Source organism: Equus caballus, chromosome 22 (assembly GCF_041296265.1).
Source record: "Equus caballus isolate H_3958 breed thoroughbred chromosome 22, TB-T2T, whole genome shotgun sequence".
Classification (NCBI taxonomy): Eukaryota; Metazoa; Chordata; class Mammalia; order Perissodactyla; family Equidae; genus Equus; species Equus caballus.
Window position 1 is genome coordinate 24006113 of NC_091705.1, and position 14040 is coordinate 24020152.

The 14040-nt window shown below is 50.1% G+C and overlaps 1 protein-coding gene across 4 annotated transcripts in view; it reads left to right on the forward strand.

Moving 5' to 3' along the window:
• Positions 1-13620, forward strand: part of TM9SF4 (transmembrane 9 superfamily member 4) — a 53101-nt gene extending 39481 nt beyond the window's left edge. For all 4 annotated transcript variants that reach the window (XM_023626302.2, XM_023626303.2, XM_070248018.1 and 1 more), the window contains exons 10-18: positions 1321-1453; positions 2475-2556; positions 2654-2729; positions 4356-4439; positions 6108-6283; positions 6798-6861; positions 7663-7782; positions 8620-8709; positions 11701-13620. In XM_023626302.2, the coding sequence (XP_023482070.1) occupies positions 1321-1453; positions 2475-2556; positions 2654-2729; positions 4356-4439; positions 6108-6283; positions 6798-6861; positions 7663-7782; positions 8620-8709; positions 11701-11850 (975 nt within the window). In that variant the 3' untranslated portion in view covers positions 11851-13620. The remainder of the gene's footprint in view (positions 1-1320; positions 1454-2474; positions 2557-2653; positions 2730-4355; positions 4440-6107; positions 6284-6797; positions 6862-7662; positions 7783-8619; positions 8710-11700) is intronic.
• The last annotated feature ends 420 nt before the right edge of the window (positions 13621-14040 follow it).

The following is a 14040-nucleotide window of genomic DNA, read 5'->3' on the forward strand; positions in this document are numbered from 1 at the left end:
CAAACTTGAAAAAATATGATACAGTCATAAGAATTGGTATAAAATCTCTTTAAAAAAACAAACTAAAATCTCTAATGTGATAATGAACAAAAAATGTATAGACAGAGAACTATATATGGCTAGTAAACATGTGAAAGACTGTTTTTACCTCAAGGATAACCCCCCAAATGCAGATTCAAACAATCATGAGAAGACAATTTTGGACCTTCAAATTAGCACAGATTTTTATTTTTTCATATAGTACTAATTATTGGCGAGGTTAATGTGAGATAAGTGCCTTTCCATGCCATGCATGCAAGCGAAAATTGATAGTTTTCTGAAAAGTGATTAATTGGCTGTATATATCATGAACTGTAAAATAGTTAACTTGCTTTGACCAGGTAATTCTTCTAGAATTTTCCTGAGGAAGCATCAAAAACAAAAGACTTGGTCTAGAAACATTTATTGCAGTTTTATTTATTATTTAGATAAACTGAAGATAATGTGATATCTGATAATAATGGATTAGTTATTTTATGGTATAGCTGTACAATAAAAAATTGCACAGACATTAAAATAGTAATTGCAAAGAGTATTTATTGGCATGAGGAAATGCTCACAATCAAACATCAACTGAAAATAAGAAAGTACGCAGTAAATACAGTCTGATCCCGATTCCATTGTTTAAAAATTATATGTACATATGTGCATATACATACAAAAAGATTAAAGGAAATATATCAAAATAGTGGCATCGTTAAGTGAGGGGAGTATAAGTCACTTTTTTATTTTCTGTATCTTTCTGGGTTTTGTTTTAATCTTTGAGTGTTTATGAGTTTGATGTCTTTTGTTGTTCAGTCTTTTAGGATTTTTAAAACATTTTCCATGATAAACATTTATTACTTTTTGTTCATTTGAATATCATGCCATGTACCAGAAAGTTTTTTGGCTTTGTTTTTGTGACACAAGAGCACATATTACTTTCATAATCAGTAAAAAAAAAAAAAAAAAAAAACTTCTAAATCTGACCACCCAACAACTGTCAAGGTAACTTTTCAATGTGTTGATGGTTATGTTATTCTAGGCATGATGTCTGTGGAATTCAGGGAGGAGATTTCCCTTTTAAGTCTCATGTTTGTACCCTCCTCCTTTCCCCGTGTGACAGTTCTCTGGGAAGCACTTTCTCCTGTCACTTACACTCCCATGTCAGAGTGGAGCTGGGTGATACCTGAGGAACCCTCAGCCCTAATTAGGGGGCATGGGTCCTTGGGGGTGGTCCTTGCAGAAGCTGCCTCCTCCAGAGCCTAAGAAGCAGCCTCACTCTCTGGCTCTTTGCTGCAGGAAGACACCATGGAAGAGTCTGGGTGGAAGCTTGTGCACGGTGATGTCTTCAGACCCCCCCAGTACCCCATGATCCTCAGCTCCCTGCTGGGCTCAGGCATTCAGCTCTTCTGTATGATCCTCATTGTCATCTGTGAGTGGGCCTCGTGGGGCTGGGTGTGGGGGCCTGTCGCCAGAGCAGCACAGGCCTGAATCTGAGAAAAGGGTGGGCTTCCCTCCCCCAGAGAAGGGGGAGCGTGTCAGCATCTCTGGGCGAAACAGCTGTCCATCCCAGCGGGAGGGCTGAGTCCTCTCAGCCCCAGGCCCTAGTGATTCGGTCCTCCTTGGAACTTGCCAGCACTGTTGGTCACCCACCACGTCCACAGTGAAGCCGCTCATCAGTGCTCTGAGATCGGCCTCCTTTCACAGTTAGGCCTTAAATGATCCACCCAAGTCAGTACCAGGGTTAAGAGTGGAATCGGGTCTTTTTCTAAGAAAACAACCCCCAAAATCTCATATGTAGTAGTTACAGACAGTTCTGAAGTCAATCTGCCAAAATAAAATTTTTTTTTACCATTTTAACCATTTTTTTTTTACTGACATTTAACACTTTGTCTTAGTTTGTATACAATTTGATGATTTGGTATATGTATATATTGCAAAATGCGTACCACAGTAAGTTTAGTTACAATTTTTTTTTCTTATGACGTGAACTTTGAGGACCTAATCTCCTAGAAACTCATCTGCCTAAATTTGTATCTTTGCTTCATGCCTCCAAGCTTTATGACCTTGGACAAGTCACTTAACCTCTGTGAGCCTCAGTTTCCTCATCTGAGAAATGGGACAACTAACCTCCTCCTCACAGGGTTGATAAGGCAGATTCAGTGAGCTGGCATTCATAATGCTCTCAGCTTGGTGCCTGGCTGGTTGCAAGCACTCTGTGGGCTGGAAGCTGCAGTTAGGATGCAGCCAGCCAAGGCCCAGTGGCTGCTACACCCCTCGGAACCCCAGCTAAGACCTGGTGTCCTGTAGAGAGGGAGGGAGCATGCTGTTTAGAGGGCCAAGGGAGAAGGGAGCCTCTTCTGCCTTGGGCCCTGTCAGCCGACATGGGCTGGCAGCCTGGCCATCAGCCCCCCTGACTCTTTCTTTCCTTCCCTCTCTCCCTCCCTCCACAGTCGTGGCCATGCTTGGGATGCTGTCACCCTCCAGCCGGGGAGCCCTCATGACCACGGCCTGCTTCCTCTTCATGTTCATGGGGTAGGTGTGTCTGAGTGGGCTCCCGGGGGTTGGCACAAGCTGCCCACACTCCACCTAACAGGTCTCCTTACTGTGGATCCCTGCCGTTTCCCCACAGGGTGTTTGGTGGATTTTCTGCCGGCCGTCTATACCGCACACTGAAAGGCCATCGGTGGAAGAAAGGAGCCTTCTGTGTAAGTCTCTTCATACCTCCTCCCTCTGTTGGCAGGGAGCTGAGAAGCTGTTTCTTGGGCTCCTCAGGAGCACCATGAGCAGGCCCTGGGGGGAATTTTAGCCCGGAGGCTGAGTGGCAGCACGATGGAGCAGGAAGAGCACCCGCCCGAGGGCCAGGAGCATTGGGCTCTTACCCACATGGCAGTGGGACCTCTGAGGGCCTGAATGCCGCGTCCGTAAAATGAGGGCATTGAATTTAGGTGATTTTAGCCTCTGTTGGCCGATGGCTCAAGCAAGAGAAGAAATAGGGGATTCAGAATAACAGGATTTAGGCACCAGGCCCAGGTATCAAAGTTTGAGGTCAAAACCTGATCCGCAGGCCCTGCCCAACAGAAGAAAGGCGGAACTGCCTGTCAGGGCAGGAGGGGCCAGGGCCCACATCACCGTTGGCCTGTTTTTCAGACTTTGGTGCCCCTGTTTCTCTTCACTGAGGACAGCTCCTGCCCTTCTCTCTCCTCCTGGTGTTGAGGACAGTTCTTGGCAACAGAAAAGACTGTAGAAACCAGAGGACTCCTAGGAGTGAACCCTGCCTCCCAGGGAGCCCGGAGCCCTGAGCCCCCTCCCAGAGCAAGCAAGAGCCTGCATGGAAGGCCTTGGTACAGTGTTAGCACTCAGGAGGCGGACACCTGAGATGGGATTACTCTACCCATGTAAAGGCCCAGGGACGGGGATGTGCAGAATGGTGGCCAGTTATTGGATGTGGGAGGCTACGGGCCAAAGGTGAAACTGACAGCAGAGGTTGAGTGCCAGATTGCAGGGGGTCTCAGGCAGCCACGTGGTGAAGGAGACTCCACTGTAGGTCTGTGGCTTTGGTTCCACGCGTCTGGGCCCCAGCCCAAAAGATTCTGATTGGATAGAATACACCGCAGGGAGTCAGGAGCCTGAGCTCTGGACTCAGTCTGCCTGGGTTTAACCTCCGCTCCACCCTTCACTGACTCTGTGAGTTGGGGGTGTGTTTAACATTGCTGGGCCTCAGTGTCCTCTTCTTTAAAAGGGGGTAATGGTAGTCCTTCTCCTCTAGGCCTGTAGAGAGGACTATGTGAGATGATGCATATAGAGGCCAGTACCTGCTGCCCCTGAGAGCCAATTATGAGACTGACGCGCTGCCTACTGCGCTAAGAAGGCACTTCTGAGAGCCAATTAAAGCTTAACCACCACTCTGAGCAGTTTGGGTCGAGGCCCAGACTTCTATGTTTTATACAAGTTTTATTCATTCATTCCTAGTCAGCAAATGTTTATTGAGCAGCTACTGTGTTCTAAGTGTTTGAAGTACATCAGTGAACAGAAGGCGCACTCCTCCCAAGGAGCTTACAGTCTTGGGGGGTGGGCAGACATTGACCAGGTAACAACAATACGTAATTAACAAACTGAGCCGAGGGCAAGGAAGGGGCAGTTCAGGGGTATAAAAGGACAGAGAACAGCAGGAGGCTTGCCCAGTCTGGGGGCTGGGAAAGCTCTAGAAGAGATGGTCCTTGAGCTGAGTCCTGAAGGACAAGGAGGGGTTGAAGACCTCTGATCTGGGAGCCCCCCTGGGACAGATGGGAGCTGCCTAGATACAGCTTCCCAACCTGGTCTCTCGCTTCCAGACGGCGACGCTGTACCCTGGCGTGGTGTTTGGCATCTGCTTCATATTGAATTGCTTCATCTGGGGAAAGCACTCATCAGGAGCGGTAAGTGCCCTCCCCCACGCTTCCAGCCCCTCCCCAGCAAGGGAGGGCCAGCTGTGCTCAGTCTCACTCCTGCAGGTCACTTCCTGCTGTTCCCTTCCCTTTTCTGAGTCCCCAGAGTTCTGTTTCCAGCCCTGGGGGCTGAGGGCCAGCTGGGGTTTCCTCAGCCCTGCCCATCCGTCTGCCCTGACCCTGGCCTTCCCATGAGCTCCTTCAGACAGCTGGCCAAAGCTCACTTCCCCATAGGGAGGTTTCCATAGTCCAGGGGCCAGCTGGGGAATTTTCCTTTGTCTCCACCAAGGGAAGGCTGCCTGGTGTGGATTTGTTAGGTCAATATCCCCAAACAAGGCTCCCCTGCTAGTGTCCCAGCCCGCCAGCACCAGCCCCTGCGGGTTGCCCTATCCTCAGAGCAGGGATCCTGCCAGCCTCAGTCATTGCTAGCAGCTGCCCAGGACTCATCGAGTAGGCTTGTGACCTCAGTTGGGGTTGGGAGATGGGGTCTTGATCAGTTAGCAGCGCTACAGCAGAGGCAGGGCCTGCCTGGAGCTGCCTCCCCTCCACCTGCAGGTGCCCACTAAAGGTCCTTGGGCGAGGCTTCAAGTGTGGCTGGAGGCCTGGGTTCTTTGCGGCAGTCCAGGAAGCCACCGTCAGGACAGACAGCCGTGCTCTTCCTCTGACTTCCTCTTTTTTATACCTGTGTTCCTTCTCTCTTTCAACATTTTTCCTTCCATCGCCAACTGCTCATTGTAAACACTCATTGTAGAACTTGTGGAAAGTCCAGAGAAGTTAAGAAAGAAATCAGAAATAACCCATAATCCAGTCACCCAGACATAAATACTATGTAGATCTTTACTCTATATTTTTACAGTCTTTTTTACTTTTTTAAGATAGGTTTAAAATGGAATGATGTATAATTTAAAAGTTATAAAATTATAGTAGCAAACATTTATATGGTGCTTACTTTGGAATAAGTACTATTCTAAGCTTTACATATATTAAATCATTTCTTCCATTTTGCATGATTCTTGTAAAACCTAATGCTGTACAGAAAAGGATAAAGAAGAAACCGAAAAGTCAGTTCTCCTCCTCCATACCCCATCCGAGGGAGTGCTGTTCACTTGTTGGCATGGGCCTCTCTAGGCACGTATACATATAAATATTGGGGTGGTGTTATTAAAATGGAATCCTATACATATGGTTTTATAACCTGCATGTTTCACTTAGTAGTATATGGTGATGTTTTATTTTAACAAAATTGGGGACACACTATCTGTGCAGTTTTGTCTTTTCTCTTCTTTCTTCACTTAACATACTATGCATCATTTTCCTTGGTTCTGGCCTTTTCTTCTGCCCTTCCTGTTCTCAGTCTCCTCCTCCGCCTTCTTTCCCTCTTCCTCCCGGGATGACAGGCTCGCCCGGGGTGCTGTGGTTCCTTCTTCACTTCATAGCTCAAATGGCCCTCCATCTGCCCTCGGCTCTTCCCCAGGACTGGGTCAGCCCCAAGGTGTTCTGGCCAGGAGCCCTGTGGAGGGTGTGTGTGCAGGACCTTCCCCACCGTGGTGGCCCTGCTGTGCCCCTCCTTCCCTGGATCCCAGAAGGCCCCCCTCTTTCCTACCCAGCCCCCAGCCTGGGCATCAGGCCTTGAGGAGCCTCATGGCGCTGTGTCCACAGGTGCCCTTCCCCACCATGGTGGCCCTGCTGTGCATGTGGTTTGGGATCTCCCTGCCCCTCGTCTACCTGGGCTACTACTTCGGCTTCCGCAAGCAGCCATATGACAACCCTGTGCGCACCAACCAGATTCCCCGGCAGATCCCTGAACAGCGGTGGTACATGAACCGATTTGTGGGGTGAGTCTCCAGCACGGGCAAGGCCGGGGAGTTCTGGAGTGGGCGAGGCCAACAGTGCCCTGAGCCATCTCCTTAGGAGGATGTGGAAGAGATGCCCTCCCACCGGGGGTGCTGTGACTGGTGTTCTCCAGCTCCGGCTGACTCTAGTAGACTTCATGAGAGCTTAGCTATGCTGTAAGATGCAGAGGACCAAGTTGTAGCCAGACTAGGTGTTGACCTAGGAACCAGGACAGGGGAGGGGAAGAGTGGAAAGATGCGGTAAGACAAGTTAAGACCACCACTCAGACCTCATGCAAGTCACCCCACCTCTCTACCTGAGTTTCCCCATCTATAAAATGGGGAGAAGGGTGCCCACCCTGCCTGCCTCTCTAGAGGCCGTAATGGTACAAAAGCATACCCAAAGAAGGAGACAGCTCAGCTGTGTAAGCACTTGCGTTCGCTCTGGCTTGGGGGGGAACCTGGGGCTTCCAATGACCTAGGTCTCCTCACGTCGTTACCCTCCCTCCTGCCGCAGCATTCTCATGGCTGGGATCCTGCCCTTCGGCGCCATGTTCATCGAGCTGTTCTTCATCTTCAGTGTGAGTGCCGCCGCCTGCTCCCCCGCCCCTCACACAGCCAGCCTTCTCCCACGTTAGTCTGACCCCTCCCCCTCCTCTTAGGTGCTCTGCCTCCTAAGCCTGTGAAGTTTCAGGTGGGCCGTGTAACCTCTTGGAGCTCCCATGCTTCACCTTGAAATGAGATACCAGTCTCGCCCCTCAGGACATCTTGGATGGTTACATGAGATATGCCATGTGTCTGGGGTCTGGTGTGTGGCAAGGGTCCAGTAAATAGAAGCCACTTCGGTATTACTGCGGTCAGTCACCACCATTATCATTGTGGCATCTGCTTTGATTTCGGGCACATCTTTACCTGTCTAGTTACTCAGAAGTCTCAGGAAAGCAGGGGGAATGATCCATAATTCTCAGGGTTATTGTGAGGCTGGATTGCACTAATGTCTATAAAAGGTGCAGTGCTTGAGGTTCAGAAACTGTTTGTTAAATTGTAACTGTTTTTGTGATGGTTACTCCTGTCCCAGGGGTGCCAGGGTAAAATTGGCAGGAGGGCTCTTCAGAGCCGTTCATTATTTTCCACAAGCTGCTGAGTTCAGGCTGGGGCCCCCCCATCACAGGGTCAGCCATACCTCAGCCCCTCCCTAAGAACAGCCTGGCTCACCCTCTGCTCCAGGGATAAGGGACCAGTCAGAGCCACATGCCAGGCCCACAGACCCCAATGGTGTCATGATGCTATCTCCATTCCTGCCCTGGTGGCAGGGTGTGGCAGGGGAAGGGGCCACTGAGTGGAGGCAGGCTAGCTGAAGGCCAGCTGTGGTGTGTCCACAGGCCATCTGGGAAAATCAGTTCTATTACCTCTTTGGCTTCCTGTTCCTCGTCTTCATCATCCTGGTGGTGTCCTGTTCACAAATCAGCATCGTCATGGTGTACTTCCAGCTGTGTGCAGAGGTGAGGGAAATGGGCCCAGGAGTTGTGGGTGGGGGGAGCATTGAACGGGTCAGTGAGGCTGTCTGCATTTCCGATGTGGTCCCCCCTCTTCTGGCCGTGAGGTCTTGGGCAAGTATGTCACTTCGCCTCTCCTAGCCTCCATTTATTCAACTTTAGACTGGAGTTAATGATCCCTACCTTACAGCATAATTGTGTGGAGAAGTCACCTCGATTTGATGAAAGGGACAGTAGATTTGTCAATACTAAGTCTACTCGAGTAGTGGTTTCCCCAACAGCTGATGCAGATTGAGTGACCTGCCCTCCCCCTGGGGACTAACTCTTAGGAGAGTGAGCAGAACAAGTGCTCTGGGACAAATGGCCTGGGCTGAAACCCTGGCTCCTCTCTCAGTAGCTCTGGATCTTGGGCAGTTGCTTACCTCGCTGCCTTCCTCTCTTCCTCGTGTGACAGGGATAGCACTGGGACCTAACTCAGAGGGCTGCTACGAGGATGAGATTGAGCTGATTCATTTGTAGCACTTAGAATGCTGGCTGGCACATGGTATGCATTTGCTCAAGAAACGTTAGTAGTTGTTAGTACTGTTCTTTTATTGTTGATGTTTTTAGATTGGGGTATAATTTTAAACAGTGAAGTTCACCCTTTTTAGTTTACAGTTCTTTGAGTTTTTAGAAATGCATACAGTTGTGTAACCACCATCACAGTCAAGATATAAAACATTCCCACCACCCCAAATGTTACTGTGTTCACCCAGAATCTTCAGTTCCTCAGGCAACGGCAAAGCTTGGCAGGAAGAGGTTCTGCCTGGAGATGGCAATGACTCTTCTTTGTCTCCTCCTCAGGATTACCGCTGGTGGTGGAGGAACTTCCTGGTCTCGGGGGGATCTGCATTCTACGTCCTGGTTTATGCCATCTTTTACTTTGTTAACAAGGTACCACCCTGCATGCAGGGGCCCCCTAGCCCTTTTGGGGCAGGACGGTGGAGAGGAGGGTGCTGGGGGGAAGCCCATGTGTCTGAATCTTGCTTTCCCAACAGGAATGGGGAAGACCAAAGCAATTCTAGAACTGTTTCTGCTCTAGAACATGCATCTTTTTAGGAAAGAGAGAATCTCTGCTCTATATGTTTGGAAGCGAAAAGCTTCAGGATAAATGACACTGAGAATATTGTATGCAAAACCTGAGAGACACAGTCAAAGCAGAACTTAAAGGAAATATGTCACCTGACAGTGCTTTTAATAGGAAGTAAGAGAGACTGATAATACAGTATTCACCTCAAAAAGCTGGAAAAAACAAACAATAAAATGAAAGAATAAAGAAAGTAGATGAGGAGAGTTGATAAAGATAAAAGCAGAAAATGCTGCAATAGACTTTATCATCCAAATTGAGGAACTCAAGTACACTCACAGAGCTCACTGTCCCCACAGAATGGCATTACCAAGAATACAGCCAGGTCCTCATAGCAGTTTTGGTAGATTCATGCATGACACATAAACCGGATGGGCCATTGAGAGGAGTGTGGGGTCTCTCTCTGGACCTCCCACCTCTGAGGCTAGCACTGAAGACTGGGTCTCACTCGCTGTACTTTGGGTCTCCAAACTGGAGTCCTGTGTCAGTTGGTTGAAGCTTGGAATGCCCTTTCCCAAATATGTCAGGTTGGAAAGGACTGTAAGGATCATTTGGTGCGGTGCTCCACCCCTGCTTCCAGTGTGCTAACTGTGCCCCCTTTTCTCCAACAGTGACAAGTGATCATCTAGCTCACGGGTCAGCCAACTGTAGCCCAGGGCCAGCGAGCCTGTTTCTGTAAATAGGGTTTTGTTAGAACATAGCCATGCCTGTTCATGTACATATTTTCTATGGCTGCTTTCACACTACAATGGCAGAGTTTAATTGTTTTGAACGGAGGCCATATTAGCCTGTAAAACCTGAACAGTTTATAGTCTGGCCCTTTGAGAAAAGCTTTGCTGACCCCTGCTTTAGCACGCGCAGTGACAGCAGACACTTGCATTCTCTTTGGATGGCTCTGTTACTATCAAGGTCTTCCTTGATTCAGACTGAGATCTGCCTCCCCCAGCTCTCATCTTCAGACTGTAGTCTTATTCCTGGAATCATCAAGAAAAAATCTAATTTCCCTCCTCCACAGCCCATCCTAATCAGAATTCTTGTGAGTGGAAAATGACCAGAACCCAGTTCCATCTGGCTTAAGCAAAAGGAGAATGTATTGGCTAATATAACTAAAAAGTTTAAGAAGTTGGAGTTCTAGCTTCAGGCACCGTCAGAGCCAGCACCTCAAATGACGTCAGCATCTCTGTCCACGCCTCAGCTCTGTGTGTGTTTTCTTGGCTTCAGTCTGCAGGCAGGATCTTTCCACAAAGTAGAAAGATGGCCAGTGGCAGCCCTAGTGTCCTCATTTTCTCAGCTTCAAGGTCCTAGAGCTAAAAGAATGTCTTTCCTCTGCCGTCATATTATCACTCCCAGGGAAGACACTCCATGGCCAGGGTTACATGCCGTCGCTCACCGTTCCTCAGGTCCAGTAGGATGGTGTATTCTGATTGACTAGCTTAGGTTTTGCACTAGGACTGACAGCCCCAACAGGACCACGGAGTAGGGAGTGGGTGCCCCAAGACACCTGGAAGAAGGAAGACAGAAAGCAGTGTTGGGCAAACAAAGCCAAGCTATCGTAGCCTCCAACACTGCCCCCGGGGGCACGCCACAGCCTCCTGTCCTTCCTCCCTCTGCCCCAGTCTTCCTTCTCTGCCCTAAAGATCTCTTCTGGCCGCAGAGCCTTGTCTGTAAAGTGGCAGCCTCGGCCTGTCTAAACTCTATGGGCCTTCCCAGTGCTGCCTTTTTGCCTCGTCCCTTTCCTGGTTTTACCACAGGAGTATTTACCCCTACTCTGTCCCCTACTCCCCCCCCCCCACCCCGTCACCATCACCCCATCTCACCTATAAGCCATGAGAAAGCTTATAAGGCAAGATGGGGGTTTGAGCGTGAAAATGTGGCCTTCATCCCCAGTTTGAGGATATTTGGCCTTAGGGAGAGAGTCTCAAACACTAACCTTTATTGTTCTTCTGGGCTTCTGGAATTTGGTGACCGCATCAGCCCATGAGCCCTAGAACAGCCCCAACTCGGGCCCTGGTGTGCTGGGCAGGTCTTGATGCCATGCTTCCGGATTAGTTCCACTTGGCCTGGCAAATAGCACCCTGGCACAGATCCTAGAATCCCTGCCCAGGCCTCTGACTCTACAAAGGAGTCCAGAATGCTCCAAGATAGAACTCCCCGAAAGATGTTAACAAAGGTGGCAGAAGTGTTCTTGAGGGCAGAGGACTGTAGGCTGAGGCAGGCTCGTGGTGGCGCTCTGGTTCTTAAGCTGGGAGCTCTAGATGCCTCTCTCCTCTCCCCGACTCCCTGACTGCTCCTCCAGCCATCCAGGAGTATCCCTTTGCTCTTCTGGGGACTGGGGAAGGTGAAGAAGTGACAGAGTTGTGACTGTTCCTCCCTGTGGCATTCTGGCTCTGGCCCCTGATGTCACACCTGTCTCCCAGTGAACCTCCAGGCCCTTCCCCAGGAAGACCCCTACCCCCACGAGAAGTGGCCTGGCTCAGTGGAGTTGGGCCTTGGACTCCCAGCCCCCTAGCCCCAGGTTCAAATCCCAGCTCCTTTTACTTCCTGGCTGGGTGTTGTTTCACTCCCCTAAAATGGGTTAATAACCTACCATAGGTGGTTGTGAGCATCCAAGATGATGTGCAGGCCCTGGTACCAATGAAGACTCACCGTGGCTCTGAGCCCCACCTGGAGCAAGCCCTTCCCCTTGCCAGGCTCAGCTTCACCACAAGATCAGTTTGCGGGGTGGGGGGACTCAGTTGGCCATGGCAGGCTGGCGCTAAGCATCTACCCCTCTCTTCTCTCCCTTGCTCGTGCCCCAGCTGGACATCGTCGAGTTCATTCCCTCTCTCCTCTACTTTGGCTACACGGCCCTCATGGTCCTGTCCTTCTGGCTCCTTACGGGCACCATCGGCTTCTATGCAGCCTACATGTTTGTCCGCAAGATCTACGCTGCTGTAAAGATAGACTGATGGGAGTGGACCATGGCCAGGCCCACTCCGTCCACAGACAGGAAGCCACTCTGCGTGGGGAACTGCAGGCACGTAAAATAAAATACTCCTGCTCATTTGGAATGTAACTCCTGGCACAGTGTTCCTGGATCCTGGGGCTGTGTGATGGGTGGGAGGGCCTGTAGATACATCTTGCATTTTTCTTCATCATCTTATTCCAGTTCTGTGGGGGATGAGATTTTTTGTGGGTTGCTTTTTCTTCAGTGCTAAAAAAGTTCCCTCCAGCAGGAACTCTCGGACCTGTTTATTCAGGTTTATTTTGGTTTGGGGTTTTTTTCCTTAGTTTTTTTAAGAAATGGATCCAGGATGGATAAATCCACCAAGACACTGGGTTTTGGTCACTGTCTCCACCTCAGTTCCTCAGGGCTGTTGGCCACCCCACGACTAACTGGAAGAGGAAACACCGGGCCTTCTGGGGCTTCAGTGAGGTTTCCAAGCCTCTCACCGCCCATCCTCACCATTGATGCCACAACAAAGCACAGCTCCAGCCCGGACATGCATCCTCAGTGCCAACCAGCCTCTACCAGCCCCTTGCCTCCCCTCTTTCCTCCCCAGCCTCCTCCCAGGGCTGCCTCCAAGTCATCCTGTCACTGGGAGCGAGCCCAAGTCTTGGTTGCTACAAGGAAAGCCCCTGGAAGTACTGGGGGCCAAGTGCCCCAGGACAGCAGGAATCACGCCTGCTCAGAGCAGTGGGAGTTTGCTGGACCAGAGAAGAGACTAGCAGTGAACTGTTTTCGTGCCAAGAAACCCTGGATCTGGGCCAAGTATTTCCAGCGCCAAGCCAAGTGTCTGTGCGCTGAGGGTCCTCACCCCTCAGGATTGCTCCCCAACCCTTTCCTCGGTGGGTTGCTGCTCGTGGCGGGCCCTCTCCTCCCCCACTTCCAGGGCAGAGCAAGGCCTGGAGACCTCAGATCCCCTCCTTTAGGTGGCTGGCAAGAGTCATTACTTTCCCTGACATCCGCCAGCCTCAGTGCCCATACACAGCTCTTTTAGCCAGACCCATCCCCTCCATCTCCACCTCCCATCTGAGTTCTTACCTCCTTTTGGGGACACCCAGAAAACTGCTTCTGAGAAGGAGGATGGAAGGTAAGTTCCGCAATTCTTTCCCCAATTCCCAGGAGTAGGTAAGGAGCCCAAGTTAGAAAGAGGGAGCTAATGTGGCAGGCCTGGCTCCGCCATCAACGCCCGCTCTTCCCAACCCCTTGCCTACCGGTGCATGTCACAAACATTTGCTCTTAAGTTGCAAGAGACCAAACCCACCCTGGGGTCAGGGTTTAAGTAACAGCCACTCACCCTTGCTGCAGCGCCTTTGGAACTCCCACCACAAGACAAAGCTCAGGATGCTGGTTAAGCTAGGAACACACCCCACCCCCTTCACCCCCCAGACTCTCCCAGCAGCCCCTACCAGCTCTGCCAGTTAAACCAGTGAACTTCTCAACCTTGCCTCACAGTGACTCTGCAGCACCAGGCGGGGTCCACCAAGAATCAGGTTGGAGAAAAGGGAACCCAAGCAGTAGAGTACGATGATGGAGTCTTTCGTTCATTCAAATCTTGGATTTTTTCCCTAAGAGATTCTCTTTTTTGGGGGGAGTAGGGAAATGAACTCATAAAAGGTTCAAACATCATCGATTTTTCTGACTTTTTTAATCATCATCATTATTATTTTTAATTAAAAAATGCCTGTATGCCTTTTTTTGGTCCAGTTGTAAATAAATATGCCGTTGTCCTGTTGTCATGTCTCTTGAAGCTCTTGCAAATGTTAGGGGTCTGAGGTGAGACAGCTTCCCCAAATGGTTGAGCTGAGTGGTTTCCCTCCAAGCTCAGTCTCACGTCAGGCTTTCTAGGGCTCAGGCCACTGCTGTTCCCCTGCCTGCTGCAGGTCGCAGCCTCTGCCGTCTGCTCGGCCCCTCCATGCTGAATCACAGGCATTTGCCCCCGGTCCCACAAGTAGGAAACGGCGATCAAGTGTGAGCTTTGGGAGCGGTGAGGCCTGGTTTTAGATTCCCAGCTCTTATATTTTACTGCCAACTCACTTGACCTGTCTGTCATGGAACTCCTTCAATTGTGAGCAGTAGAAACAAAGGTCAAATTGGCTTAAGCCCCAAGGGGAATTGATTGTCGCGTAAGTCGTCAAGAAAAGGAGTGGTTTGG